The following is a 27,842-nucleotide window of genomic DNA, read 5'->3' on the forward strand; positions in this document are numbered from 1 at the left end:
TGAAGCAGATTATGAGACACCTTTTTATTACAAGCCGTGAAATTACAGCCTGTCAGCTGCCAATTGCAGAGTAAAACAAATGAATTACAGTGTAAATAGCGCATGGAGGAATGAGCCACCACAACGGGCCTCAGAGGGTGGGAATCCACCTGCAGCACTTTTTGAAGTGGGTGACCAGTATTCAGTTTAAGGAATATAGATTTACATGATGGGGACACAATCAAAATAGCTGCTTTTGCCTATAGCCAGTAGAAGAAATTACACCTCCAGTGTGTGTGTGGTGGGGTGGGGGATTTTGAGTCCTCCTCTACTTGGCTTTGGTAAACAGATAGATATAAGATAAGGAAGCAGTATACAAAATATATAATCTGATTTCTCTGCAAGCTCAGCCCATTTAATGGGTTTGTGGTGGCAAAGAGTCAGCTATTTCATATAGAAAATAAAAAATAAAGGTTCAACTTTTCATACATTTTATGCTCTGCTGCTGGTATAGCAAGTCACTGGAAAAATATTAGGGGGGATGCATTTTTAAGTAGACTTTAAAGGGACATGGAAATGTTAAAGGGACACTAAACACTGTTTAATTACAATGCATTCTGTTGTCTAGCTATAGAACATATGAGCCAATTCTAAATATTTTTTAAAACAAACATCTTGTTTGCTGTGGTTGTTTTTTTAAAACTAGCCAAGGTCATAATGTTAGCATAGGATGTATAGTTTTGCAGCAGTTATCTTCTGAAGGCAATTAGGGAATGATATGTAGCAGGTTTAGCATTGAGAATGCACGCTCAGAGCTAAGGCTACATGAACATGTAGCAATGAAAGTATATTGCAGAGTTGTTTTACTTTGCATAACTAAATATTTTATATTAAAATCACAAGGTGTTCTCTCTAACTTCAAATTAATTTAAAAAAAATGATTAAAACTGCAGTGCTTGACTGCTAAAATATTGTCTGAGTTTGATATCCTATAAAAATAAAAAGGAACAGGGAGGCCTTCCTGTAATAGAACCCTGAACGTGAAGAAAATAATTTATCAACAATCTCTCTTTTGTTTTTCTCACGGTTTATTATGCCAGCAATCAAGCAAGATTTTCTACTAAAGATGTGCACCCAGCCTAACATATGAAGGAATCTGGAAGGGCAAAGAAGGCGAGACCGAAAAGGTGCCCTACTGAAACTTTACTAGTAACACTGACCCTGAAAATGTCAATTCCAACAAAAGCACAACTTTAAAATATTGCTGCTGCAAATGATTAACTTTTCAAATAGCAACATTATAATAATATTTACTTAAGGACAGTAAGGCAAAATTTTATAGCGAACCTTTAAAAACATAGTGAAAAAAACAAACAGTGGGGTACTGTGGAACGCAACTTCGTCAGGGGCCGCTAACTATTTTAACTTGCTCGCCTTTTGCTTAACCATGAATAATACTTTTAAAATAGCTTAATCTCAACAAATATCTCCACAATTGCTTCATATATTTAAGGGAAAGGTTTGGGGGGAGGTGGGAGAATTCTTAATGTTTGGTATCAGTGATAATTCCCACTGTGTAGTTACTAAAGATACAGTATTATTGAAAGGAAATATCAATGTCACCAGCAGCACACTGAATTTTGAATATTTTTATAATTGGGGTACCCTTACATTCCTATTGGCTTATTTGAATGTTCAAATTCAAACCAGTCAATATTAAAAGCTTTCATTCTATTGGCTGATTTGAATTTGAACATGCAAATCAGCCAATAGGAATGCAAGAGTACCCCAATATAAAAGGGGTACTTTGCATTCAAAAATCAGTGTGCGGCTGGCGACTACATGAGGAAGACCTCAGTGGTTGAGCTATTTTGTCCTTTTTGGGCTTCCGTAGGTGACTGCATTTGTGGCTGTCAGGTTTGAGTCTTGAGAAGGACGGATCGATCAGCTGTTTAGCGGCTCACTTGGAAGCGGGCCTTTTTGAAATGTAATAAGAGGCATTAAAGAACTTACATCTAGTAAGTAGATTTTTATTTGTACATGACTGAACTTTTAATAAATCGACCTTTGCACTGTTCTCTTCTATTTCCTTTCTACCAGTTTGTTCCGTCTTGTGTCAGAGGAAAACACAAGAACAGAGAGTGGCAGCAACCAGAGGAGAATATCTTAGAATGGACACTCGTATTAGATTACACTGAGGATCTTATTGGAGGACGTTTTTACTGAATAGGCAAGCCTGCTGTTAGTAAGAAATTTTTTTTTACTAAAACTTTGCAAGCGCTGCTATTTTTCGCAAGGGTTTTCATGAGTGTTTGTGGATTACTTCAGTGTTCAAGGTCGCAAGATGAAGACCACTGCCACCACCAGAATGAAGATAAGAAGATGGAGCGCCGCCGGGACAAAGATCGAGTGCTGGCATCATCGTTTTTTTTTTTTTGTTTGTTTTTTTTTTTTTTTTAAGATTAGGGTTTTATTTTTTTTTATTTATTTTTTTAAATGCTCAGCAAAAGAGCTATTTTTTGCAAGGTTATTGTTTTTTAATTTTTGTAAGTTTTTGTTTGTTTTTTTTAAAGTAATTTTTGTTGTTGTTGTAATGTTAGTTTATTTTAAGAGGTGAGTTTTTTTTTTATTTCACAGGTAAGTTTTTATTTTTTAAAGGGAAGTTAGTTTTTTTTGTAAAGGTAGGTTTAGTTTATTTTTGGTTAACTTAGGGGGTGTTAGGATAGGGGGTTTAGCTGTTAGTGGGTTATCTTGCAATGTGGTGGCGGTGGCTGTTTAGGGGTTAATAGTGTAGTAGTGACTTTCCAATATGGGGGCCTGGCGATTTAGGGGTTAATAGTGTAGTGGAGAGTTTGCGGAGGGCCATGTGGCGGTAGGGAAGCACTGCAACAAACCATTTAAACCCTGGAGGAACAACACTGTCTAACAGTAGCAAACTACCAGAATGCTCTGTTTCAGGGGACCTTAAAGGGACTTTATCCTATAGAATTTTTTCCCCTGTAATTATACGCTGGAGTGTATTAAATTGTTTGCAAACAGCTTGTTTACCTTTATTGTATCATCTGAAATAGCTGCTTTTGCCTATGAAGAAGTACATTAGGAAAGTTGTTTAAAATTCTATGTTCAATCTGAATGATGAAAGAAAAAAAGGGGGTTTTATGTACCTTTAATGAGCAAAACAGCCATTTCAAATACAAAATCAAACACAAAGGAACACTTCCCACAAATATAATAATCTGCAGTAAGTATAATAAGTAATCTGGAACACATTATACAGTACAGTGCCACTTTAAACTGATAAGCAATACCCTCACTGCTTTACTTGTGGTAACCAGTGAGACCCCTCACAAGAATAAAAACAAAATGTTTTTTCTCATTATTATTTAAGAAATAAAATCAGCAATTAAACACTGAAATAACAAAAATGTATTAAAAGCTTGACAAGCAGTAACAAACCACTTTGAAACCTCTGATACGAATATATTCTATTTTTGTTGATTGGTTTTTCCATTGCTTTAAGTAATCACTGTGTAGAATGTAACCAGGTCAGGCAATCTGCAGTATACTGAGGCTACAGAACAAGGGCTTCACACTCTCTAGGGAATGTGGAAGCAGCACAATTTTCAAAGGTATTTTACAGCACAGGTAAATAATAAAATGATACCACAATTTCAGAGCAGATTGTGAGTGCCGATTGGTCTCATCTGTTACTATACTGTTTGTCAATACTCATTGGACAGAACAGCATCATGTGTTATGCGACACAGTAAATCCTACAAAATATTCTGGAATAAGTGCCCAGCTGCATGTATCGCTCAGGTAACACCCTACTGGCCATATTGTCATGGGCATAACATGTGAGACATATCCGTGGGATATTATGTATAAATTCGTACAACACAGAGTCCTCAAAGCTCACCTGGGTCCTACCAGGGTCCTCTGCCCTCAAAATCAATTTATTCACGATGAACACAAAAAGAACCAGCCTGTTACAATGACAAACACACAAAGCGTGTTCGTAATTAGCACTTAATTAGTACCAGGGAACAGCTGTTGTTGGAGCTTCAGCAGCGACACAGGTTCTGTAAACAACGCTTATAAATCTAAATGAATTTATTAAGCCTGATGTGTCTGTCAGCAGCACACAGGCAAAACATGGCGAGAGATCAATAGCGAGCAGCCATGTACATACAGTGCTGTGTGACTCACAAGGCCTCATCACCTCAAACAATGAGAAAGCTGTAAAATCATGCTCAGATCAAGCACAACACAATTTTTCAGCAGTTTATAAATTAACCTAATTGACTGAGATGAAAAAGGATTTTTCAGCATTGGCGAAGGTCGTTGCTCATTTTCAATTACTGATTTAATCAATGATTAAAAGAGATAGAGATGACAAATTAAAACAAACTCTCTTAGGCGATGATTATGTTCATATTGGAAAAGTGAGCTACGTACACAAAAGAAGCCGACACTTTATTCACTAGATGCAATCAGTACAGGGTATAATAATACTTGACAAACCACAGGATCCTATTGGCTGGTAACTTAGTGGACTTGTCTACTACACACATTCCTATGTGTAACTGTTACCTGACTCATTGTAAAATCTATGCATGGCTGCTTAGTTTTGTGGATTGATATTTTGTATTAAATTAATTTATTAAATCTCTGCACAACTATCAATGTCACTATTAAAGACTTTTATTAGGGAATGGCAGTAAAATAAAGATAACGGGACCACATCACATTGCAGCCTCATTCTAGCAGCTTATTTACATTGCCACGTTTTTATTTGTAAAAAAAAAAAAAAAAGATTATTTTTTTTAAATTTAAATCAGATTATTATTTTTATTTAAAGTGAATGTAAAGTTTAATGAATAAGTGCCTGTTTTTTTTAAAAAAAAAAAAACTATTAAAAACAGGGGCACTTTCATTCATTAAACTTTACATTGAAGCGTTTTTTTTTTTTTTTTTAAAATACATTATTTTTTTTTGTAGGAAACCCAGACCGGTGATCCTTGCCCGCAGCTCCTGCTGTACTTAGCATATCGATAAGGAAGCCGGATTCGTCATCAATATGCTAAGTACAGCATGAGAAGCGGGCGGAGGATCGCCGGTCTGGGTTTACTAAAGAAAAAACATAATTTATGTAAGAACTTACCTGATAAATTCATTTCTTTCATATTGGCAAGAGTCCATGAGCTAGTGACATATGGGATATACAATCCTACCAGGAGGGGCAAAGTTTCCCAAACCTCAAAATGCCTATAAATACACCCCTCACCAAACCCACAATTCAGTTTTAACGAATAGCCAAGTAGTGGGGTTATAAGAAAGGAGTAAAAAGCATCAACAAAGGAATCTGGAAAAAATTGTGATTTATACAAAAAAATCATAACCACCATAAAAAAGGGTGGGCCTCATGGACTTTTTCCAATATGAAAGAAATTAATTTATCAGGTAAATTCTTACATAAATTATGTTTTCTTTCATGTAATTGGCAAGAGTCCATGAGCTAGTGACGTATGGGATATCAATACCCAAGATGTGGAACTCCACGCAAAAGTCACTAGAGAGGGAGGGATAAAAATAAACAACAGCCATATGCTGAAAAATTAATCCACAACCCAAAATATAAGTTATTCTCATGAAGAAAAGAAAAACTTAAAACATCAGCAGAAGAATCAAACTGAAACAACTGCCTGAAGAACTTTTCTACCAAAAACTGCTTCTGAAGAAGCAAATACATAAAAACGGTAGAATTTAGTAAATGTATGCAAAGAGGACCAAGTCGCTGCTTTGCAAATCTGATCAACTGAAGCTTCATTTTTAAAAGCCCATGAAGTGGAGACTGATCTAGTAGAATGAGCTGTAATTCTCTGAGGCGGGGCTTGACCCGACTCCAAATAAAATTGATGAATCAAAAGCTTTAACCAAGAAGCCAAGGAAATAGCAGAGGCCTTCTGACCTTTCCTAGGACCAGAAAATATAACAAATAGACTAGAAGTCTTCCTGAAATCTTTATTAGCTTCAACATAATATTTCAAAGCTCTCACCACATCCAAAGAATGTAAGGATCTTTCCAAAGGATTCTTAGGATTAGGACACAAGGAAGGGACAACAATTTCTCTACTAATGTTGTTAGAATTCACAACCTTAGGTAAAAATTTAAATGAAGTCTGCAAAACCGCCTTATCCTGATGAAAAATCAGAAAAGGAGATTCATAAGAAAGAGCAGATAGCTCAGAAACTCTTCTAGCAGAAGAGATAGCCAAAAGGAACAACACTTTCCAAGAAAGTAGTTTAAAATCCAAAGAATGTATAGGCTCAAAAGGAGGAGCCTGTAATGCCTTCAAAACCAAATTAAGACTCCAAGGAGGAGAAATTGATTTAATGACAGGCTTAATAAGAACTAAAACATGTACAAAACAGTGAATATCAGGAAGATTAGGAATCTTTCTGTGAAATAAACAGAAAGAGCAGAGATTTGTCCCTTCCAGGAACTTGCAGACAAACCCCTATCCAAACCATCCTGGAGAAACTGTACAATTCTAGGAATTCTAAAAGAATGCCAAGAGAATTTATGAGAAGAACACCATGAAATGTAAGTCTTCCAAACTCGATAATAAATCTTCCTAGAGACAGATTTACGAGCTTGTAACATAGTATTAATTACTGAGTCAGAGAAACCTCTATGACTTAGTACTAAGCGGTCAATTTCCATACCTTCAAATTTAATGATTTGAGATCCTGATGGAAAAAACGGACCTTGAGACAGTAGGTCCGACCTTAACGGAAGTGGCCAAGGTTGGCAACTGGACATCCAAACAAGATCCGCATACCAAAACCTGTGGGGCCATGCTAGAGCCACCAGCAACACAAATGATTGTTCCATGATGATTTTGGAGATCACTCTTGGAAGAACTAGAGGCGGGAAGATATAAGCAGGTTGATAACACCAAGGAAGTGTCAGCGCATACACTGCTTCCGCCTGAGAATCCCTGGACCTGGACAGGTATCTGGGAAGTTTCTTGTTTAGATGAGAAGTCATCAGATCCATTTCTGGAAGACCCCACATCTTAACAATCTGAGAAAACACATCCGGATGGAGAGACCACTCCCCTGGATGTAAAGTCTGACGGCTGAGATAATCCACCTCCCAATTGTCTACACCTGGAATATGAACCGCAGAAATTAGACAGGAGCTGGATTCCGCCCAAACAAGTATCCGAGATACATCTTTCATAGCTTGGGGACTGCGAGTCCCACCCTGATGATTGACATATGCCACCGTTGTGATATTGTCTGTCTGAAAACAAATGAACGGTTCTTTCTTCAACAGAGGCCAAAACGGAAGAGCTCTGAGAATTGCACAGAGTTCTAAAATATTGATTGGTAATCTCGCCTCTTGAGATCTCCAAACCCCTTGTGCTGTCCGAGATCCCCAGAAGGGCTCCCCAACCTGAAAGACTTGCATCTGTTGTGATCACAGTCCAGGTTGGCCGAACAAAAGAGGCCCCTTAAACTAAACGCTGGTGATTTAACCACCACGTCAGAGAGTGTCGAACATTGGGATTTAAGGATATTAATTGTGATATCTTTGTATAATGCCGGCACCATTGATTCAGCATACAGAGCAGGTCAAAAGAGGTCTCATTTGAAAACGAGCAAAAGGAATCACGTGCGATGCTGCAGTCATGAGGCCTAAAACTTCCATGCACATAGCCACTGAAGGGAATGACTGAGACTGAAGGTGCCGACATGCTGCAACGAATTTCAAACGTCTCTTGTCTGTTAGAGACAGAGTTATGGACACTGAATCTATCTGGAAACCTAAAAAGGTGACCCTTGTCTGAGGAATCAAAAACCTTTTTGGTAAATTCATCCTCCAACCATGTTTTTGAAGAAACAGCACTAGTTGATTCGTGTGAGATTCTGCAGAACGTAAAGACTGAGCTAGTACCAAGATATCGTCCAAATAAGGAAACACCGCAATACCCTTTTCTCTGATTACAGAGAGTAGGGCACACAGAACCTTTGAAAAGATTACTGGAGCTGTTGCTAGGCCAAATGGAAGAGCAACAAATTGGTAATGCTCGTCTAGAAAAGAGAATCTCAGGAACTGATAATGTTCTGGATGAATCGGAATATGAAGGTAAGTACCCTGCAAGTCTATTGTAGACATATAATGTCCTTGCTGAACAAAAGGCAGAATAGTCCTTATAGTCACCATCTTGAAAGTTGGTACTCTTACATAACGATTCAACATTTTCAGATCCAGAACTGGTCTGAATGAATTTTCTTTCTTTGGGACAATGAATAGATTTGAATAAAACCCCAGGCCTTCTTCCTGAAAAGGAACTGGCATGATTACCCCTGAAACCTCCAGGTCTGAAACACACCTCAGGAAAGCCTGGGCTTTTACTGGATTTACTGGGATGCGTGAGAGAAAAAAAATCTTCTCACAGGAGGTCTTACTCTGAATCCAATTCGGTACTCCTGAAAGACAATGCTCTGAATCCATTGATTTTGGACAGAATTTGCCCAAACATCCTTGAAAAACCTTAATCTGCCCCCTACCAGCTGAGCTGGAATGAGGGCTGCACCTTCATGCGGACCTTAGGGACTGACTTTGGTTTCTTAAAAGGCTTGGATTTATTCCAATTTGAGGAAGGCTTCCAATTGGAAACAGATTCCTTGGGGGAAGGATTAGGTTTTTGTTCCTTATTTTGACGAAAGGAACAAAAACGATTAGAAGCCTTAGATTTACCCTTAGGATTTTTATCCTGAGGCAAAAAAAATCCCTTCCCCCAGTAACAGTTGAAAGAATAGAATTCAACCGAGAACCAAATAAATTATTACCTTGGAAAGAAAGAGGTAGTAATCTGGACTTAGACGTCATATCAGCATTCCAAGATTTAAGCCACAAAGCTCTTCTAGCTAAAATAGCTAAAGACATGGATCTAACATCAATTTTGATAATATCAAAAATAGCATCACAAATAAAATGATTAACATGTTGCAGTAAACGAATAATGCTATATAAGTCAGAATCCAATTCTTGTTGCGCTAAATTCTCCAACCAAACAGTTGAAGCAGCTGTCACATCAGCCAAAGAAATTGCAAGCCTAAGAAGATGACCTGAATATAAATAGGCTTTCCTTAGATAAGATTCAAGCTTCCTATCTAAAGGATCTTTAAAGGAAGTACTATCTTCCATAGGAATAGTGGTTCGTTTAGCAAGAGTAGAAATAGCCCCATCAACTTTGGGGATCTTTTCCCAAAACTCTATTGAAATTGCTGGTAAAGGATACAATTTTTTAAACCTTGCAGAAGGATTAAAAGGAGTATCTGGCTCATTCCATTCCTTAGAAATCATATCAGAAATAGCATCAGCAATAGGAAAAACCTCTGGACTAATCACAGGAGGTTTAAAAACAGAATTTAAATGTTTACTGGTTTTAATATCAAGAGGACTAGCTTCCTCAATATCCAAAGTAATTAACACTTCTTTTAACAAAGAACGCATATACACCATTTTAAATAAATAAGTAGATGTGTCAGTGTCAATATCTGAGGAAGGATCTTCTGAATCAGATAGATCCTCATCAGAGGTGGATAATTCATTATGTTGTCGGTCATTTGAAATTTCATCAACTTTATGAGAAGTTTTAAAAGACCTCTTACACTTATTAGAAGGTGGAAATGCAGACAAAGCCTTCTGAATAGAATCAGTAACAAATTCATTAAAATTCATAGGTATATCATGTACATTAGAAGTTGAAGGAACTGCAACAGGCAATGTACTATTACTGATGGACACACTATCTGCATGTAAAAGTTTATCATGACAACTAATACAAATGACATTAGGAGACATAATCTCCAGAATTTTACAACAAATGCACTTAGCTTTGGTAGAACCGATGTCAGGCAGCAAAGTTCCAACAGATACTTCTGAGGCAGGATCAGATTGAGACATCTTGCAAAATGTAAAAGAAAAAACAACATATAAACAAAATTATCAATATATTATCAATAAATAATGAAAAAAGTTTGGCGCCAAGTATAACGCACAACGTAACTGAAATTTTTTTTGGCGCCAACCATGTCCGGAAATGACACACTAGCGTCACTAACGACACAACCCTGTGTGAAGCCTCTGCGTCAATTATGACGCCGGAAATGACGAACTTGCGTCAACGGACGTGTCTTTCGCGCCAAAAAATTCTCGCGCCAAGAATGACGCAATAAAGTGTAGCATTTGGCGCACCCGCGAGCATAAGTCAGCCCGCAATTTGAAACAAAGTAGTCAATTGAAAAAAAGACTAAACCCCAAGTAAGAAAAATATTTCTTAATATTAACTTTCCCCAAATATGAAACTGACGATCTGCAAAAGGAAATACATGAACCTGACTCATGGCAAATATAAGTACAATACATATATTTAGAACTTTATATAAATGCATAAAGTGCCAAACCATAGCTGAGGTGTCTTAAGTAATAAAAACATACTTACCAAAAGACACCCATTCACATATAGCAGATAGCCAAACCAGTACTGAAACAGTTATCAGTAGAGGTAATGGTATATGAGAGTATATCGTCGATCTGAAAAGGGAGGTAGGAGATGAATCTCTACGACCGATAACAGAGAACCTATGAAAAAGACCCCCTCTGAGAGGAATTGGGCTTCAAAATGCTGAGAAGCGCATGTCAACGTAGAAATCTTAGCACAAACTTACTTCACCACCTCCATAGGAGGCAAAGTTTGTAAAACTGAATTGTGGGTGTGGTGAGGGGTGTATTTATAGGCATTTTGAGGTTTGGGAAACTTTGCCCCTCCTGGTAGGATTGTATATACCATACGTTACTAGCTCATGGACTCTTGCCAATTACATGAAAGAAAGGTAAGTATTTTTAAAAAACGCTTCAATGTAAGGTTTAATGAATGAAAGCGCCCCTGTTTATAATAGTATTTTTAAAAAAAACGTGCACTTATTCATTAAAATTTACATTCACTTTAAATAGGATTTTTAAATAAAATGCTATTTGAAGAAAAAACTTCCTAAAGTTGGTTTCTATTTAAGATACATTATAATCTAAAGGTTATTTATCCTGAAATATAAATTAGTTTTTAATTATATAGCAAATGCTGTATATTCATGACTGTAATGTTTAATTATTTTGGTAAATTAATTCCATTAACCCATTCACAATGTCATGCTCTCTCAGAGGTTTCTTTCAGATTATTTTGGGCAATTGTTCTACCTTGAAGATATTATCACATATTATTGGTTTTGTAGTTCTCAAAACTGTGAATTTTCGTCTGCAGAAATAACATGTCCCCTTCTTCACAGCAAAATGTTAAAAAATAAACACACATCACTGAGAAATAGACCTTAAAGGGACATAATCACAAAATAAAACTTTTGGGTTTCAGATAGAGCTTACAATTTTCAGATTTACTTCTATTATCAGATGTGCTTCATTCTCTTAGTATCCTTTGTTGAAGGAGAGCAGTGCTCTACTGGGGCCTAGCTGAATACATTGGGGGAGACAGTGACAAGCAGCTAGCTCACAGTAGTGTATTGCTTCTGAGCCTACCTATTAATACTTTTCAACAATGGATATCAATAGAACAAAGCAAATTAGATACGAATAAATTGGAAAAATTGTTAAAAATTGCATGTTTTTTCTGAATCATGAAAGTTTAATACTGACTTTACTGTCCCTTTATTCTTTGCTTCCCTGCAAATCTATGTACACAGAATCCACCCATACTTATTACAAGAAGCTCACTGAATCGAAGACTGTTTGGAGTGGAATCGATCTGCACAAGGACCTAAGTGTGAGGAGGGAGGGACAAGCATTAAAACTGAAAAATATTATTGTTTTAGTTCAATAAAGCTATTTAAAATGTTATTATTAAGGTAATGGTTATTTTTCTTTAGTTAAAGGGACACTGAACCAAACTTTTTTCTTTCGTGATTCAGATAGAGCATGACATTTTTTTTTTTTATTTTTTTTTATTCTTTATTTATAATCCAACAGAGTAGATATAATACAAAAACAGCATTGGCTTTTCCATTCCAAGCCGCAAAAGAGGTCTTAAAAAACAAAAACAGCAATAATACCTGCATAATGTATATTCACATAGACAAAAAAATAAAAGAAATGAAAAGACCAATCCAGATCTGGAAGAAACTAACCTCTATTAATTATGTAAATATACTCTGTTGGTGCTTTTTATTTTATTCTCCAAAAAACAACAAAAAACAACAAAACAAAACAAAACAAAACAGAAAGAAAGAGAAAAAAAAAAAAAAAAAAAAGGGGGGGGGGGGGGAACCCCCTTTACCCGATCTCCCTCCGCATCTCCCTCCAGCCGCCTACCAGTTTCCTAGCAGGGCTGTTTCTGAGTGTCGAAATGGAAAAATTATGTGATTTATTTCAGTAGTGGGAAATAAGAGCATGACATTTTAAGCAACTTTCTAATTTACTCCTATTATCAAATTTTCTTCATTCTCTTGGTATCTTTATTTGAAATGCAAGAATGTAAGTTTAGGTGCCGGCCCATTTTTGGTGAACAACCTGTGTTGTTGTTCTTGCTGATTGGTGGATAAATTCATCCACCAATAAAAAAGTGCTGTCCCGAGTCCTGAACCCCCAAAAAAGCTTAGATGCCTTCTTTTTCAAATAAAGATAGCAAGAGAAAGAAGACAAATTGATAATAGGAGTAAATTATAAAGTTACTTAAAATTGCATGCTCTATCTGAATCACAAAAGAAAAAAATTGGGTTCAGTGTCTCATTAAATAAAACTATTTAAATTGTTATTATTAAGGTAATCCTTATTTTTCTCCCTTGAATAAAGTACAGCTGAAAAGTTGATCAAATATGAATAATTAACAGATTAAACTGGAGTTACTTCACTTCCCAATAATTTCATTCATTTCAATGATCTATCTATGCATATTTCATGATATATAACCAAATCAAAAATGGCCTGATAACTAAAAATAATCTGAAAATGTATTCTTCACCAATCACCAATGCGAATGCGACACTCCTCAATCACAAACAACAATGCGCATGCGTTAATTGCCGTTTGCAACATAGCGCTGAAGGAACAACTATACAGTGTTCATTCAGTGCTATGTTGTGTGATTGAGAGATTAGCAGTTTTTGTTTAAGACCGGACACGTTGGTAACAATATTTAGTGTAGGTGGTCCTATTTAAAGCTACTACGCATGCGCGAACGGGAGCGCGCGCTGGAGTACAAAATGTAGAATAGGACAGTAGCGCATACGTTTTTGGAATAGTAGGCGGGTGACGTAGATCCACGGCCGCCTAACGGCCAGAAATTCAATTGGTACTTTTAAGAACGTGATCAAGAGGGGAAAAAAAAACAAAAAAAACGGGTTGATTGTTATCATCTTAAAATAGAGATTTTATACGGCGATAACTTTATTTCAAAGATGATTTCATACAGGTTGATGAATGAAACTCATATTTATTTGTGACAGATAATTGAATTCTATTTCGATATACAGGTAAGTTTACCTTCACTTTAAATCAAATACACCCTGGTCAATAGGCAGGGGAATTTGGCAGCCTCCTTAGCTGTAGAATGCAGAAGTATCTGGCTGCTCGAAGACTTCGGCTATTTCCTGTGCCAGATTGATTCTTAGATCACCACACTAAGATGTGTGCAAACCCAGATCGTTCACAAGCATAAATCTGGCACAGAAAATAGCAGAAGTCCATGTAATGTAGGTGCCTCTCCTTCACATCCAGAGCCCTTTATAGCTAGAGGAAAATTTTACTTTAATTCTCACAGTTATAATAATAATAATAATAATAATAATATAATAATAACTAGTATTAATATAGCTCCTTTCTCCCAGTGGGACTCAAAGCGCTTTTTCAGCGCTCGCTCTCAGAATTAACCAAATCGACAGCTAAATAGTAATAGTTGTTATCACAGTAACGGTTATTAGATAATCTCACCAAACAAGAGAACTTTAGAGAATCATGTCCCATGTGTGAACTAGTACACTGAAATCACTGATGCAAATCTCAGGGCAGCTTTAATAGACCAAAACTGGATGCATAGAATAGGGGCAAATGAGCACTAGGAGATGCATATAATAGGGGCAAGCAAGCACTAAATGCATAGAATAGAGGCAAGTAAGCTCTACTAGATGCATATAATAGAAGCAAGTGAGCTCTACTAGATGCATATAATAGAAGCAAGTGAGCACTACAAGACGCATAGAATAGGGGAAAGCAAGCAATACTAGATGCATAGAATAGAGGCAAGCAAGCAATACTAGATGCATAGAATAAGAGCAAGCGAGCACTACTAGATGCAAAGAATAGGAGCGAGCACTAGTAGATGCATAGAATAAGAGCGAGCACTACTAGATGCATAGAATAGAGGCAAGTGAGCACTACAAGACGCATAGAATAGGGGAAAGCAAGCACTACTAGATGCATAGAATAGGTACAAGCGAGCACTACTAGATGCATAGAATATGGGCAAGCGAGCACTACTAGATGCATAGAATAGGTACAAGCGAGCACTACTAGATGCATAGAATATGGGCAAGCGAGCACTACTAGATGCAAAGAATAGGTGCAAGCAAGCGCTACTATGCATAGACTAAGTGCAAGCGAGCACTTCTAGATGCATAAAATAGGGACAAGTGAGCACTACTAGATATATCACAATCCTACCAGACACACATTATAAAATGACAATGAGAAATACTAGACCAATGTAGTGTGATAACCAACCATTCAGCATTAGATGGCATTACAAGACCCACTAACATTACCAGATCCACAACTGGATTTCAATAATCACCACCATTATCAACACTATAAGATACGTATTATTTTAATCAGAGGAAAGTGAACACTACCAGATCTCCATAAGCATCAACAAAAGCAGTTGGTAAATATTATCAGACCTACTCTGAACACTACAAAACCAACTGAATATAGCCAGTGGCAGACTTAGGCAAGTAAGAAAAGATCCACAAAATTATCAGACACAAGTGAACAAGATGTTTAACAATCATCCTTAAAGGGAAGTGAGGACTGTCCACTTTACACAATCATGAGGAGAAGGAAGTGAGGACTGTCCGCTTTACACAATCATGAGGAGAAGGAAGTGAGTACTGTCCGCTTTACACAATCATGATAAGAGGGAAGTGAGGACTGTCAGCTTTACACAATCATGATAAGAGGGATAAGAGGGAAGTGAGGACTGTCAGCTTTACACAATCATGAGGAGAGGGAAGTGGGGACTGTCAGCTTTACACAATCATGAGAGGGAAGTGAGGACTGTCAACTTTACACAATCATGAGGAGAGGGAATTGGGGACTGTCTAGATGCATAGAATAGAGGCAAGCGAGCACTACTAGATGCATAGAATAGTGGCAAGCGAGTACTAAAAGATGCAAAGAATGGAGGCAAGTGAGCACTACTAGATGCATAGAATAGGAGCAAGTGAGCAATACTAGATGCATAGAATAGGAGTAAGCGAGCACTAGTAGATGCATAGAATAGGAGCAAACGAGCACTACTAGATGCAAAGAATAGGAGCAAGCGAGCACTACTAGATGCACAGAATAGTGGCAAGTGAGCACTAGTAGATGCATAGAATGGGGCAAGCAAGACTAGATGCATAGAATAGAGGCAAGTGAGCACTACTAGATGCATAGAAAAGTGGCAAGCGAGCACCACTAGATGCATAGAAAAGGAGCAAGTGAGCACTACTAGATGCATAGAATAGAGGCAAGTGAGCACTATAAGACACGCATAGAATAGGAGACACGCATAGAATAGGGGCAAGCAATCACTACTAGAGGCATAGAATAGAGGCAAGCGAGCACTACTAGATGCATAGAATAGGAGCAAGCGAGCACTACTAGATGCATAGAATAGGAGCAAGCAAGCATTAGTAGATGCATAGAATAAGGGCAAGCGAGCACTAACATATGCATAGAATAGGAGCAAGCGAGCACTAGTAGATGCATAGAATAGGAGCAAGCAAGCACTAGTAGATGCATAGAATAGGAGCAAGCAAGCACTAGTAGATGCATAGAATAGGGGCAAGCGAGCACTACTAGATGCAAAGAGTAGGAGCAAGCGAGCACTACTAGATGCATAGAATAGGAGCAAGCGAGCACTACTAGATGCATAGAATAGGAGCAAGCGAGGACTACAAGATGCATTAAATAGGGGCAAGCGAGCACTACTAGATGCATAGAATAGGTGCAAGCGAGCACTACTTGATGTAAAGAATAGGGGTAAGCAAGAACTACTAGATGCATAAAATAGGGGCAAGCGAGCATTACTAGATACGAAGAATAGGTGCAAGCGAGCACTACTAGATGCATAGAATAGGTACAAGCGAGCACTACTAGATGCATAGAATATGGGCAAGCGATGCAAAGAATAGGTGCAAGCAAGCACTACTATGCATAGAATAAGTGCAAGCGAGCACTTCTAGATGCAAAAAATAGAGACAAGTGAGCACTACTAGACATATCACAATCCTACCAGACACACATTATAAAATGACAATGAGAAATAATAGACCAATGTAGTGTGATAACCAACCATTCAGCATTAGATGGCATTACAAGACCCACTAACATTACCAGATCCACAATATCTGTACAACTGGATTGCAATAATCACCACAATCATGAGGAGAAGGAAGTGAGGACTGTCCGCTTTACACAATCATGATAAGAGGGAAGTGAGGACTGTCAGCTTTACACAATCATGATAAGAGGGATAAGAGGGAAGTGAGGACTGTCAGCTTTACACAATCATGAGGAGAGGGAAGTGGGGACTGTCAGCTTTACACAATCATGAGAGGGAAGTGAGGACTGTCAGCTTTACACAATCATGAGGAGAGGGAATTGGGGACTGTCTAGATGCATAGAATAGAGGCAAGCGAGCACTACTAGATGCATAGAATAGTGGCAAGCGAGTACTAAAAGATGCAAAGAATGGAGGCAAGTGAGCACTACTAGATGCATAGAATAGGAGCAAGTGAGCAATACTAGATGCATAGAATAGGAGCAAGCGAGCACTACTAGATGCACAGAATAGTGGCAAGTGAGCACTAGTAGATGCATAGAATGGGGCAAGCAAGACTAGATGCATAGAATAGAGGCAAGCAAGCACTACTAGATGCATAGAAAAGTGGCAAGCGAGCACCACTAGATGCATAGAAAAGGAGCAAGTGAGCACTACTAGATGCATAGAATAGAGGCAAGTGAGCACTATAAGACACGCATAGAATAGGAGACACGCATAGAATAGGGGCAAGCAATCACTACTAGAGGCATAGAATAGAGGCAAGCGAGCACTACTACATGCATAGAATAGTGGCAAGCGAGCACTACTAGATGCATAGAATAGGAGCAAGCGAGCACTAGTAGATGCATAGAATAAGGGCAAGCGAGCACTAACATATGCATAGAATAGGAGCAAGCGAGCACTAGTAGATGCATAGAATAGGAGCAAGCAAGCACTAGTAGATGCATAGAATAGGAGCAAGCAAGCACTAGTAGATGCATAGAATAGGAGCAAGCAAGCACTAGTAGATGCATAGAATAGGGGCAAGCGAGCACTACTAGATGCAAAGAGTAGGAGCAAGCGAGCACTACTAGATGCATAGAATAGGAGCAAGCGAGCACTACTAGATGCATAGAATAGGAGCAAGCGAGGACTACAAGATGCATTAAATAGGGGCAAGCAAGCACTACTAGATGCATAGAATAGGTGCAAGCGAGCACTACTTGATGTAAAGAATAGGGGTAAGCAAGCACTACTAGATGCATAGAATAGGGGCAAGCGAGCATTACTAGATACGAAGAATAGGTGCAAGCGAGCACTACTAGATGCATAGAATAGGTACAAGCGAGCACTACTAGATGCATAGAATATGGGCAAGCGATGCAAAGAATAGGTGCAAGCAAGCACTACTATAAAGTGCAAGCGAGCACTTCTAGATGCAAAAAATAGAGACAAGTGAGCACTACTAGACATATCACAATCCTACCAGACACACATTATAAAATGACAATGAGAAATAAAAGACCAATGTAGTGTGATAACCAACCATTCAGCATTAGATGGCATTACAAGACCCACTAACATTACCAGATCCACAATATCTGTACAACTGGATTGCAATAATCACCACCATTATCAACACTATAAGATACATATTATTTTAATCAGAGGAAAGTGAACACTACCAGATCTCCATAAGCATCAACAAAAGCAGTTGGTTATTATCAGACCTACTCTGAACACTACAAAACCAACTGTATATAGCCAGTGGCAGACTTAGGCAAGTAAGAAAAGATCCACAAAATTATCAGACACAAGTGAACAAGATGTTTAACAATCATCCTTAAAGGGAAGTGAGGACTGTCAGCTTTACACAATCATGATGAGAGGGAAGTGAGGACTGTCCGCTTTACACAATCATGATAAGAGGGAAGTGAGGACTGTCAGCTTTACACAAACATGATGAGAGGGAAGTGAGGACTTTCAGCTTTACACAAACATGATGAGAGGGAAGTGAGGACTGTTAGATTTACACAATCATCAGGAGAGGGAAGTGAGGACTGTCAACTTTACACAATCATCAGGAGAGGGAAGTGAGGACTGTCAGCTTTACACAATCATCAGCTTTACACAATCATGATGAGAGGGAAGTGAGGACTGTCAGCTTTACACAATCATGAGGAGAGGGAAGTGAGGACTGTCAGCTTTATACAAACATGAGGAGAGGGAAGTGAGGACTGTCAGCTTTACACAATCATGAGGAGAGGGAAGTGGGGACTGTCAGCTTTACACAATCATGAGAAGAGGGAAGTGGGGACTGTCAGCTTTACACAATCATGAGGAGAGGGAAGTGAGGACTGTCAGCTTTACAAAATCATGAGGAGAGGGAAGTGGGGACTGTCAGCTTTACACAATCATGAGGAGAGGGAAGTGGGGACTGTCAGCTTTACACAATCATGAGGAGAGGGAAGTGGGGACTGTCAGCTTTACACAATCATGAGGAGAGGGAAGTGGGGACTGTCAGCTTTACACAATCATGAGGAGAGGGAATTGAGGACTGTCCGCTTTACACAATCATGAGGAGAGGGAAGTGGGGACTGTCAGCTTTACACAATCATGAGGAGAGGGAAGTGAGGACTGTCCGCTTTACACAATCATGAGGAGAGGGAAGTGGGGACTGTCAGCTTTACACAATCATGAGGAGAGGGAAGTGGGGACTGTCAGCTTTACACAATCATGAGGAGAGGGAAGTGGAGACTGTCCGCTTTACACAATCATGAGGAGAGGGAAGTGGAGACTGTCCGCTTTACACAATCATGAGGAGAGGGAAGTGAGGACTGTCCGCTTTACACAATCATGAGGAGAGGGAAGTGAGGACTGTCAGCTTTACACAATCATGAGGAGAGGGAAGTGAGGACTGTCAGCTTTACACAATCATGAGGAGAGGGAAGTGGAGACTGTCCGCTTTACACAATCATGAGGAGAGGGAAGTGGAGACTGCCCGCTTTACACAATCATGAGGAGAGGGAAGTGAGGACTGTCAGCTTTACACAATCATGAGGAGAGGGAAGTGAGGACTGTCCGCGTTACACAATCATGAGGAGAGGGAAGTGAGGACTGTCCGCTTTACACAATCATGAGGAGAGGGAAGTGGGGACTGTCAGCTTTACACAATCATGAGGAGAGGGAAGTGGGGACTGTCAGCTTTACACAATCATGAGGAGAGGGAAGTGGGGACTGTCAGCTTTACACAATCATGAGGAGAGGGAAGTGGGGACTGTCAGCTTTACACAATCATGAGGAGAGGGAAGGGAGCACTAGCAGATTCATATAATCATTATCAGGACAAGCAAGTTCTACCAGACACTAATAATCAACACTACAATGCCAGCACTACTGAAGCCAATAACTACTATAAAGCATCATGCATAACCGTATTAGAATTCCACGTGAATGTAGACACGACAATCTTCACATAATTATCACACGCAAGTGAGCATTACTAGCCCTATATAATCACCATTAAAGGCAAGTGAGCACAACCAGGCCGCCATAATCATTATCACAGTGGAAAAAGAAGTACTATCATTTTTGCCTACAGTGACGACTGTATTTGCTAGGGATCACTTGTTTCTAACGGTGAAGTGAGTCTATGTCCACATAAAAAATTATTTTGTAGGTATATGCAGAAGCAATATTAAAGAAACGTTAAAAATGTTAAATAAATGATAGAGATAGTGTTCAAAGTAAAGTTTAACCTAACAGGTACATATAGAAACATTCTTTAAAATGACATTGCTTGTTTAAACATTGAAGAAATAAACAAAATATTTATTTCCATAAAGTAATATTGTAACCTTGGTTTACGTAGCTTTAATTAAATCTTGTTATCTCCTCTGTGAGTTATAAATCAGTAAAGTATTAATCTCAAAGTCGCTTTAAAAGATTAAGTACTCATGGCCAGCTAAAACATATTAACAGACAAGCTGTAATATGTACACACATTAAAAGACACACACAGAAAAACATACATGTGTAAACATGCAGACATTAAAAGATCTACATGCACAGTAAAATGCAAGGACACAAGGACAGACATACTGAAAGAGACACGCATGATCAGACACATGCACACAATGCTCCTCTCATTAAATCTAATTGGTAAACATGATTGTGTAGCTGAGAGAACAGACACTTAAAGAAAAGCAACAAAAAGGGAAAACTGAAGTGAGAGAGCTTAGACCCCAGGGAATTACCAAATCAATTAACAACTAATTCAGGATGTAATTTCCGGATTGCCTCTCAGCACAAAGCTGTATCTTTAATTTCTCAAGCAATAAGCATCATCCCGAGCGCGCGCTAACACACACTGACGCCTCAGATGACTTTACAAGTATCTCTTTTTGATTGGCTATATAACATTATTTTCTTCACAGTTCGTTGACACTGCTGCCGAGCGCTTGCAAAGATTTAATTATACTGGTACTGTCGTTAGCAGCTTTCAGTCCCATCCGCAAGGTCTTGTAATGAGTCTCTGTGACTCAACCAACGCTGGGTGACCAAATTATATGCGGCAAAGTGATTCCATTCAGCTCCTAATGGGAAGCTGTTTATGGGCTCCATTTAATAAAGATTTGTCCCAGAGGCTCCGTCGCCAGGCGTTGGAGAAAGACACGCACAAACTTCTGTCCAGAGGTCTGATGTATAGCTCTCTGTTGGCAGCAGGCTGCAGAGAACGCCATGTATGGCCCTGTATTACTGGGACACACTGGAGCTGTCAGAGTCTAAACAACATTCAACACAAACCCATCATCATCAGCTATGCGCACAAACACACACACTTCTGCCAGTTTCACATACAAGAACAATGCCTCTCTTGCACATATAGTGTGTCAGTTATTGCAGTAATTTATGCACATATTCCTTGTATTCAATCAAGCCCGCACCTTATCAGAGATCTAAACATTGAAAAAAAAAATCCCAAAAAAGCAATGACACTACAACATAAAGAGCACGCCTGTCTCACACACACTCTGATATTGCCATTTCTATCGGCTTAACAGAAAGACAAAAGATTAAAACAGAAACACACAATTGTATTAGCTTCTAAATATGTGAACACAACCCATCCAAAATACTGGGTAGATTTGCAGGACAGTGAGGGGAGCGCTGCACAGACCCTGCCAATTGATACCTCTAGAGCCACCACCCATTTGCAACTGCTGATCTGCATGTCATCTTCCCTGTCTCATTTGTAGCTCATTAACTGTATCTGACTTAACAAGATTAATGCAAATGACTACAGCGGATCTTCTGCCCTCAATTGTAATCAGCCTTATGTATGCACGGCACTGTGTGACACTGTGGAATGCTACACAGACAAATACACATTAATATACACACAGAAACATATATCATTATAATTCTATAATAATTGTAACTATATAAATTACAAATATTAAATAAATGTAACAGTATATATATATATATATATATATATATATATATATATATAACAATATATTTTTATCAGGACAAACGTGTGGATGCACTGAAAATTCATAATAGTAATGTGTTGAAGGTGGTGACACATTAATTGCTGCCAAAACAAATGCATGACACATGGGCAGCAAATCACTGGCGTTACCTGTCATAATTTGTTGTTGCATCCACAACAAGGTACTGTCTATGTAGGTATTCTATTGCGTGTCTATTTCTATCATTCTCTGTGTATCACTAAAAATCAGCCAAGAAAGACTTAAAATTGGCGGCCCAAATTCTGTGCGACATCCTCAACTGATAGTGGTGACACACTGTCCAAGAATTACTGGTCTATGCATGCATACTGCAATACAGCATGAAGAGACACAAACATACCCAAGCCTTGAGAAATGTTAACCCAAATTATTCAATATAGGTACAGATTGGGTACCTATAAAAACCTTTCACATAGCTTAACTAACATATATGACCGTCATTCTCTATTGTTATTGCTATTAGAAAGTTTATTATCAATGCTAACAAATCACAAAGTTATTTAAAATCTAGCCAGGTCAAAAATTGTACATGAGGCTTCACATACAAACTATGCTTTGACTTTATAATGCACTGAGTTGGAATATTTAAAATCCAGGTAAAATTCAGTGGTGTCTGCAATGCACTGTATGTGGCTCTATAGTCTTTTATGTCCTTTCAGCTAAATGATCATAGTCTTTTCTACATTACTGTCCTATTTGTGTGCTTCAGTGTTTGTTTCTGATGACTTGTATGCAAGGAGCCCAGGCTACTAGAAATGTATATTGTACTCCTATGTTTTGCACTATTTCACATCTATATATACACAAAAACCTTATGTGATTGACTTGATATCATTATGACTAGTTCTAAAGTAACCTTTACACCAAAAAAGTTGTGTAAATGACAAATTACAAACTGGAACTGCATGTCTGAAATAACAATGTGAGATCGGATATACTGCAAGTGAAGGAAATGCAGTCTCTGAGGCACAGAATTCCCAAGCTCTACACGCAGACACGCTTTAGGCGCAGTAAACAATCTGAGACTTTACTACTTACAGTAGCAGTAATGTTAAGTTTTGAGATTGTGTGCAACGTAAGTGCAAGAATTACAGCCTCTGATTGCAGACTCCCTAGAGATACGGTGAATCCAAGTTCTGTATCCTAATACAGAAGTGCAAACGACAAAATGTCAGATAGTATTTAAGGGCAGGTCTCACTAGATGTGACTGTAGACACCCTGCAGGTATACAAATCATAAGCAAACCGAAGGTCTAAATCAGTGATTTTCAACATTTTTTTTGCCGTGGCACACTTTTTTACATTAAAAAATCCTGCGGCACACCACCATCCCAAAATATTACAAAATCACACATTGTAGCCTAATACAGTATATATATACACACATAAACATACACACTGTACTGTGCTGTCATGCCATGCCTCCTACAAACTATACATGACATATTGACATTCATTCACAAACAATCATAATGATTGTCTGTGAATGAATGTCAATGTCATGGTTGTAAAGGATGGCTGATGAGCCTGTCACATACCTCCCAATATTTCAAAATTTGAAAGAGAGACACCCCCGCACTGTTGTCAGTCTGCCATGGCACACCTGAGGATCTCTCACGGCACACTAGTTGAAAAACACTGGTCTAAATTACTTGCTGGCCCAAGTGAAAGCTCTGACTCTCTTTACCTTAGCAATGACTCGTAGACACCCTGCAGGTATACAAACCATAAGCAAACTAAAGACCTAAATTACTTTTTGGCCCAAGTGAAAGCTCTGACTCTCTTTACCTTAGCAATGACTCGTAGACACCCTGCAGGTATACAAACCATAAGCAAACTAAAGACCTAAATTACTTTTTGGCCCAAGTGAAAGCTCTGACTCTCTTTACCTTAGCAATGACTCGTAGACACCCTGCAGGTATACAAACCATAAGCAAACTAAAGACCTAAATTACTTTTTGGCCCAAGTGAAAGCTCTGACTCTCTTTACCTTAGCAATGACTCGTAGACACCCTGCAGGTATACAAACCATAAGCAAACCAAAGGCCTAAATTACTTGCTGGCCCAAGTGAAAGCTCTGACTCTCTTTACCTTAGCAATGACTTGTAGACACCCTGCAGGTATACAAACCATAAGCAAACCAAAGGCCTAAATTACTTGCTGGCCCAAGTGAAAGCTCTGACTCTCTTTACCTTAGCAATGACTTGTAGACACCCTGCAGGTATACAAACCAAAGGCCTAAATTACTTGCTGGCCCAAGTGAAAGCTCTGACTCTCTTTACCTTAGCAATGACTTGTAGACACCCTGCAGGTATACAAACCATAAGCAAACTAAAGACCTAAATTACTTGCTGGCCCAAGTGAAAGCTCTGACTCTCTTTACCTTAGCAATGACTTGTAGACACCCTGCAGGTATATAAACCAAAGACCTAAATTACTTGCTGGCCAAGTGAAAGCTCTGACTCTCTTTACCTTAGCAATGACTTATAGACACCCTGCAGGTATACAAACCATAAGCAAACCAAAGGCCTAAATTACTTGCTGGCCCAAGTGAAAGCTCTGACTCTCTTTACCTTAGCAATGACTTATAGACACCCTGCAGGTATACAAACCATAAGCAAACCAAAGGCCTAAATTACTTGCTGGCCCAAGTGAAAGCTCTGACTCTCTTTACCTTAGCAATGACTTGTAGACACCCTGCAGGTATACAAACCATAAGCAAACCAAAGGCCTAAATTACTTGCTGGCCCAAGTGAAAGCTCTGACTCTCTTTACCTTAGCAATGACTTGTAGACACCCTGCAGGTATATAAACCAAAGACCTAAATTACTTGCTGGCCCAAGTGAAAGCTCTGACTCTCTTTACCTTAGCAATGACTTGTAGACACCCTGCAGGTATACAAACCATAAGCAAACCAAAGGCCTAAATTACTTGCTGGCCCAGGTGAAAACTCTGAGTCTCTGACTCCCTTTGCCTTAGAAATCACAGTCACGTACTGACAGAGCAGGAATCGCATGGACTGAGCCCTATTTGTACTAAATGAGCCCTTATTTCCTGATGGTAAAGGGGAAACTTCTTCTGAACACCTCAGTCCCTACTAGTGCATGAGCTACAATTTTTTGCCTCACTGAATTACACGCTTATGCGTGCTGTGTATCTGCTCTCACATCTCTGTAAAAATATCGCTCTCTCCCTGAATCCACACCAAAGCTTTTCCTTCTCGTTAGGCTACTATCAGCAGATCCTGGGCTAACATTTCACAGGCTCAGCTCCTGCTGGCTTTGCCTTCCTCCCACTCCTCAGCACGTCACCAGAAAGGATTAATTAAGGCCGTTCATTAGGGCTTTAAATGCTCACTCGGGTAATGGAGGCCTAAATGAAACTGAACCTAATCAAAAGGTACAAGTACTTCATTAGCAAATTACAAACAGGGTCTTGCAGCTGACACGTTCAGTGTGGCTAATTGCCCGGCGGCCATCAGGGGGGGCTCAGATTACCAGCTAAATCAAGCCCGTGCGTAGTTATCAGAGGGGGCTCCCTATCCCCCTGCAGACAGACGCAGAGAGGCCCAATCAAAGCTTCCTGTACAAAAGCGTCACTTTGAAGCTGCCTGGGCCTAGCTACCTCCCCCTGAACAGCTCACTTCATTAGGGTCTGTTGTCACCCGCAGCTCCCCTCCCCCTCTCACACCACCTCTTTATACTAATGATCCCATTTTAATGCGCATAGGATTCGTGCCTAATTGATGTCAAGTGAGCAACTCTTGCACATTCTGGGAGGGGGGCATCAAACACAGTGTGGAGAGCGGGGGGCGAGAAGACAAGACCCCGAGCGTGGGCTCCTCTAATTACACAGTGGAGACTGGTAGAGGGAGGCTGGGGCCAGGAGGAAGCTTACCTGTTTAATTGGTATTGCTCGCCCGCTGCCGATGCTGTCTGCTCTGCTCTCGAGACCTTTCTTATCTTTGTCTGGGTCGCTCCCTTTCCGAGACTGAAAAGCAAAAGTTCAGATCCTGTTAAAACAGAGACAAACATAGAGCATCCTCTCCACCCCAACTCCCCCCTCTCTAGAAACACAGACCTAATTTAATCTGCTGTGGGCCAAAGAATAAAGCAAGGAATCATTTTGGCGACTTTCTCTGAATGTGTATTTTTGTTGCAGCAGATTTATTAGTGCAGTTTGTGCCTGTTGTTCACTCCATTATAATGTTCACATAAGGACTCTATTCTGAATCATTAGAATTTGCCGTTTGAACATTTCACATGAAACTAGAGTATTTTTTGGCTTTCTTTTCAATGGTATGCTAATCCCTTAGAAACACAGCAGTTAGAAAGAACTGTTAGAAATGTTCCCAGAACAACTGCATTTTCTATATGAAGATTAGGTAAACATTAGAAAACGTATTAAAAACAGGATTTTCTCATTACGATTGAGGAGTAATAGCATGAGATTTTTAAAGACCCACTTAGAAGCCAACAAATATATATAATATGAAATATTATAGTGACTACTGTGTTTGTAAAAATAATAAGTATCAGTTCATGATGTATAAAAGTATGTGATACACATTGTATTTATAGTTCACTGGGACTGGTGTTGTTCACATATATTTTGTTTCAATTCATTTAGTAATTAACCCTTTGATATCATTTGAATTATTTCACATTTTTAAGACATAAAACTTCATTGCAATCACAAATTAACATCCAGATGATTCTATTTAAATTCTGAACATGTTTCAGACCGTAAAAGTGTGTTTTGTTCACTATTTTAACCTTTTTTTAATAAAAATAAAAAAAATTAAGATGCACTCAAATTTATTCAAATGTCTAAAATGTATTTTCAAGTAGTCAAGGCTGTTGAATCATCAGGCTCAAAAAATCAGAAGCTGGTGCAAAAAGCATTTTATGATGGTTTAGAATTCCGCTGTGGTGAAGGTAAAATACTTTACAAGAAAACCAGGTGTCCTGATGGATAGAGCTAACTGGGATTTTCAATAGTTTTTCAATGTATTGGAATAGACATGTTATTTCCCTCCTCAGTTTGAGGACATTTACTATGAAATCTCATGAGATCACAGTAAAGCAAAGTGTGACATCAGCCAATTAGCTGTTTTTTTGTTTTTAAAACATGCAGCTGACATTAGCAGAAGGATAACGGTTCACAGAGCATTTAATACTGTGAGCTTTTTTACATAGAGATGTTCAGGTGATATTTTCTTGTAAGCTTTTTACAGTTACACTGAATCATATAGGAGTATATATGTATTATGTCCCTTTAAAGGGCAATTGTTGTGAAAAATATATGCTCTAAATTGTTAGCTGTTGAGCAAATCAGCAGCAGCAGTTGCACAAGCCAGCTGTGAGGTAGCTGCTGCTGATTGGGTTACCAGCCGTTTCCGCTCTGTACCAGCAGTTCTCTGCAGTTCTTGAGTGGTACTTCATCTATGTGTTTAACCCATTTGCAAGGGTTAAACACATAGCATTGCAGGGTCGCTAATGCTAACATTTGATGTTCTAACCACAATTAAAGCATGTATTTTCATGATAACAGCTCTTTATTAAACCTATAAGTCCATCCTGTTCTATTACCCAGAGAGAGCTAACATATTTTGTATTAAGTCATATCATGTAAATATACTTGCAAAAGTTTATCGGTCATAATACACATTTTGTTTAACAAAAAACTTAAATTATGCTTACCAGATAATTTTCTT

At 38.7% G+C, this 27,842-nt stretch overlaps 1 protein-coding gene across 1 annotated transcript in view; it reads right to left on the bottom strand.

Annotated features, from left to right (window-relative positions):
* The window catches only part of LOC128659928 (arf-GAP with GTPase, ANK repeat and PH domain-containing protein 1), a 254,122-nt gene that overhangs the window by 212,766 nt on the left and 13,514 nt on the right, over window positions 1–27,842 (bottom strand). Inside the window, exon 4 of the mRNA XM_053713516.1 lies at window positions 26,024–26,116. Within this exon, the coding sequence (XP_053569491.1) occupies window positions 26,024–26,116 (93 nt within the window). The remainder of the gene's footprint in view (window positions 1–26,023; window positions 26,117–27,842) is intronic.

This window comes from Bombina bombina, chromosome 1, assembly GCF_027579735.1.
Source record: "Bombina bombina isolate aBomBom1 chromosome 1, aBomBom1.pri, whole genome shotgun sequence".
NCBI lineage: Eukaryota > Metazoa > Chordata > Amphibia > Anura > Bombinatoridae > Bombina > Bombina bombina.